General features: G+C 46.2%; 1 protein-coding gene across 1 annotated transcript in view; it reads left to right on the top strand.

Moving 5' to 3' along the window:
* The window catches only part of lrmda (leucine rich melanocyte differentiation associated), a 299,326-nt gene extending 295,798 nt beyond the window's left edge, over window positions 1–3,528 (top strand). Inside the window, exon 7 of the mRNA XM_079513038.1 lies at window positions 3,443–3,528. Coding sequence (XP_079369164.1) covers window positions 3,443–3,522 — 80 coding nt within the window. The 3' untranslated portion in view covers window positions 3,523–3,528. The remainder of the gene's footprint in view (window positions 1–3,442) is intronic.
* The last annotated feature ends 787 nt before the right edge of the window (window positions 3,529–4,315 follow it).

Here is a 4,315-nt window from a genome sequence, read left to right as displayed (position 1 = left end):
TCGCGGTAGGTAATCTCTTAACCCATTCTTGGCGGGAACCACTTTTGGTGTTTGAAGCATTATGTTATACCTTAGCTATTGAAAAATAGCATATCTACAAGCTCATAGCACGGCACCGAGTGCCATGCTATGAGCTTGTAGGTCTGCTATTTTTGAAAAATCGTTGAAAAGTTTTTTAAGTCAAATCTTTGCTTTTGGGGGGTCCCTGGAACAACATATTTTCAGATGGGGTCGGCGGTCAAATTCATATAATTCTGGGAGTCCTTGACATGGAATTGTTTGAAAACCACTGCCACAGAAACATAGGTTTTTCAGAAAACTGTCAGGGTTTAGACGGCATTTGTAGAATCTAAGGTCTAAATGGGTTAAGGGCCCCACTCGCCGAGTGAGTGAGTGAGCATCTCTTGCGGGGGGAAAGCTGTGAATAATGTGCGAGTGAGAGAGAGTGAGAGTGAGAGAGCAGGGCCCACGGTTGCCTCCTGTGATCCGAGCGCTGTGAGACGCGTCGAGTCCTGTGGTGTCGAGACCGAGTCTCCAGCCGTGGCACCTATACCCCTAGGCGAAGCACGGCAGCTGGAATTCATTCTCCCCCTTCCTCCTCCTCCTCTCTGCCAGGGACAATCCCATGCATGTTCAGACACACACACACACACACACACACACACACGCACACGCCAGGGGAAAGCAGGCAGCCCGTGCAGCGGGCCGGGGATTTGATCAGAGGTGACAGCTCCTCACACTTGAGTGTTTGGATCACCTCAAGTAGCCGGGCTGTGAGGGGAAATGAGCGCTGCTCCACTACAAAGTCCAGATTTAGATTGACTGAGCTTGTCCCCGGGCCTGTGGGCTGATGCTGCTGCTGGTTGCTGTACTGTGCCTACCATCTGACAGAACACCCACTACTGCTCCGAGCGACGTGTGTGTGTGTGTGTGTGTGTGTGTGTGTGTGTGTGTGTGTGTGTGTGTGTGTGTGTGTGTGTGTGTGTGTGTGTGTGTGTGTGTGTGTGTGTGTGTGTGTGTGTGTGTGTGTGTGTGTGTGTGTGTGTGTGTGTGTGTGTGTGTGTGTGTGTGTGTGCACGTCTCAGAGGAGGCAACTTTGAACACAGAGCGAGAGAGGGTGGGAGAGAGAGCCATGTGTCACGTTTGGTTAGAATTGAGGGTGGCATCAGAATATGCTTGGCACTAATATGGCACCAGTATCTCTGTCCCTGTCTCTGCTTTCTGTCACTTGGTTGCCATTCCTCGGCCCGTCACTCCCCGCCCCTTGACAATGTCGCTTTGGATTATGTGATTGGAGGGAAGGGGGGGGGGGGGGGGGGGGGGGGGGGGAGTTGGGGTGGTGTGGGGGGTATAGGCGCCCTCTCAGAGCACACCTCACCCCCCCCTCCCCCTCCCTTCCGCACCCAGCACTCCTCCCACCATCCACCATCCACTCCTCATCCCCCCACCCCCCCCCCCCCCTCCGCCCACCCCTGCCCTCCGCACATGGCTATAATGCACTTGATGTCTATTTAAAAAAGCTCTGGCGAAAGCCATATCTGTTCCCCCCTGTCAGGGGATCATTGACAGTGCTAATGCCACTTGTCCTTGCCTCATTTGCCGAGCGGTGACACTTTAGCTGCAGCACCCGGCCGGCCGCATTCGTCAAAGTGGCACGACGGCGAGTGCTTGCCGGTGACATCAGAGGGAGAGAGTGCCGCAAGCAGAGAGAGAGAGAGAGAGAGAGGTGCTGTGGGCAGCTATATCTCCCCCGGACAGCAGGCATGGCTAGTACCAGAATACACTGTCTGTCGGCCATCTTTGATCTTTCATCCCTGGAGAGGATGGGTGTGCAGTCAGTGTGGAGCTGTCTGCGGTGTCGCTCGCCTGACTGATCCGCTGTGAATGAATAGCAGACACACACCTCGCTATCCTCCATGATGAACCTATACTGTACATATCGCGGCTGTCGGGCAGAAAGCTCATATCTCCACAGTACGGAGATATCAAGGATAGGACATTAAAAAACTTTTCGTACATTAATGCCCTACTTGATCATCCTAGAGCGAGCGTCACACAAAAGCGTCTCAAAAGTAGCAGATCTACATTTGCGATGCGGTAAATGAGTTTAACTACTTTTACCCCTATATCATCATCGTCATCATCATCGTCATCATCATCACCACCATTATTTCAGCTCAGAGTAGGCCTACAGCTAAGGGGCATTTTCTCATTTTCATTTCATACATTGGATATTTGAAAATAGAACACCTTTACAAGCTCAAGAGCTTGTAAATCTGCATTTTTCAAAAGAATATTTACACACAACATTGTCCACAGGCAAATACATATTAATTTCAAAAGCTTGTGAACGATTGATTTACATAAAGGAGTTGAGCCTCATTAATATCCTCATTCAGAATTCTGTGTCATACTTAATTATGTATTTCCTTGATTAACGTGACCTTCTACTGGCCTATTATATGACCAGTTTATCGAGTTGTCTTGATGCATAATGTAAACAATTGAGCATTAATTAATTTTCATATCTACTTAGGCTATACAAGTCAGTGCCCCCTTGTCAGAGGCAAATGGAGTTAACTAACGTCTTGTACATTGTTACACTTGTTATACGTACTTGTTGATATGGTTATCACAATAACATTCATTATTTCAATGTCAAGGTCAATGCAACGCTGCTGTCGGCTAGTATGGATTATTTCAGGAGGCACATCAGATGCAGTATAACTGTATACTGTATATATGACATTGTGTATACAATTCCTTGTTTAGCTTTAGACTATACATTGAACCATGACGACTATACATTGAACCATAACACACACACACGCACACAGTTATGCGCATACTTGCACATTTCATTCATGCCTATTGTCGCTGTCTGACATAAACTTATTGACATTTTCTTAATGCTTTTTTTTATTTTTTTTTATGCATGCCCTATATTTAACATACTTTAATGTATGATGATGACAGTGGTGTGCAAAAGTACTGAAAACAGCCAAACTACAAGCCCCACAATGCACCGTGGTCTATTTTTGACAAATAAAATACAATAAAGAATACATCATTGAAAAATGTTTTCTCCTACAGTATATATTGACATGCCCAGAATATAATGCGATACCAGGTTGAAAGTAGTTAAGGATGTCTGTTGGATTTATAAGTAAACTATTTCACCAACTATATTGGATCCTTTGGAACACAGATCATTTTTCCCATTCCCATGCATTTCCCCATTCCCTGACAGACATTCTAGGTGTCTACGATTGTACATCTGCTATTTTTATTTACAATTTTGAAAAATCTTGAAAAGTGTTTGAACCACTGATTTCAGAAGGCATTTGTAGAATCGTCCTCACGTCTTTGAAATAATTTCAAGTCAGAAAGCTGTATGAACCATTTTTGTCTTCTCTCTCTCTCTCTCTCTCTCCATTTGTAGGTGTATTTGCGAAGTGTCGCTACATCTACTATGGAAAACATTCCGAGGGCAACAGATTCATCCGCAACGATCAGCTCTGAGGAACTGCATCTCTGTGGGGGGGGGGGGGGGGGGGGGGGGGGGGGGGCTGTCTGGACAGAAGGACACACATGGAGATGGATGGTGACGGACAGAAGGACACACATGGAGATGGATGGTGACGGACAGACGCATTATGGACAAACCTGTTCCTTATTTATGACGTTGCTAGCTCTCTTATCTCAGGGCTGCTCCGCTGGTCCCCCGTCTCTGAGCAGAAATGAACTATACGTTTACGACTATAGATCTGCACATGGTTTGTAAGGCCAGGGACCCCCACGGCATACAGTACAATATGCACTGCCAACCTCGGCATATGAGTAGCACGGCTTGGGTAAACACAAAAGACGTGCGATAATCTTGTTTTTATTTTAACGGAAGAGTAATGATTGACCTTGACCATTTCATTTTAATTTGATACACGCAGAGATATCAGAAACGCATGAGGCGGTTAATAAACACCTAAATATGTGATATCTCTGCGTGTGGGGGGCATTAGAGCCTAACTCGATTATTAATAGATATTTCGGGTTTTTTCTTTTTTTGGTGCTTTCACGGCATGAGAAATAGGAGGCGTCGCATGCGTGAGCAGGGCCATTTATCAACTCGCTCAGTGCGTGCGAGTTGACAGGTCTGCCCGGTTACCGGAAACGTTAGATATCACCTTATCAGCCTAACTGTTTACATATCTAGTTACTCACTGTCTGAGGGAAATCATTGAATGTCCCATTCTTTGAGTGCTTTTCTCCGCTTTCTTTTTTGGTCTTTTGTTTCCTACTCTATCTGTCACTGAGA

This window comes from Electrona antarctica, assembly GCF_951216825.1.
Source record: "Electrona antarctica genome assembly, chromosome: 10".
Classification (NCBI taxonomy): domain Eukaryota; kingdom Metazoa; phylum Chordata; class Actinopteri; order Myctophiformes; family Myctophidae; genus Electrona; species Electrona antarctica.
This window is presented reverse-complemented; position numbering and strand designations above follow the sequence as displayed.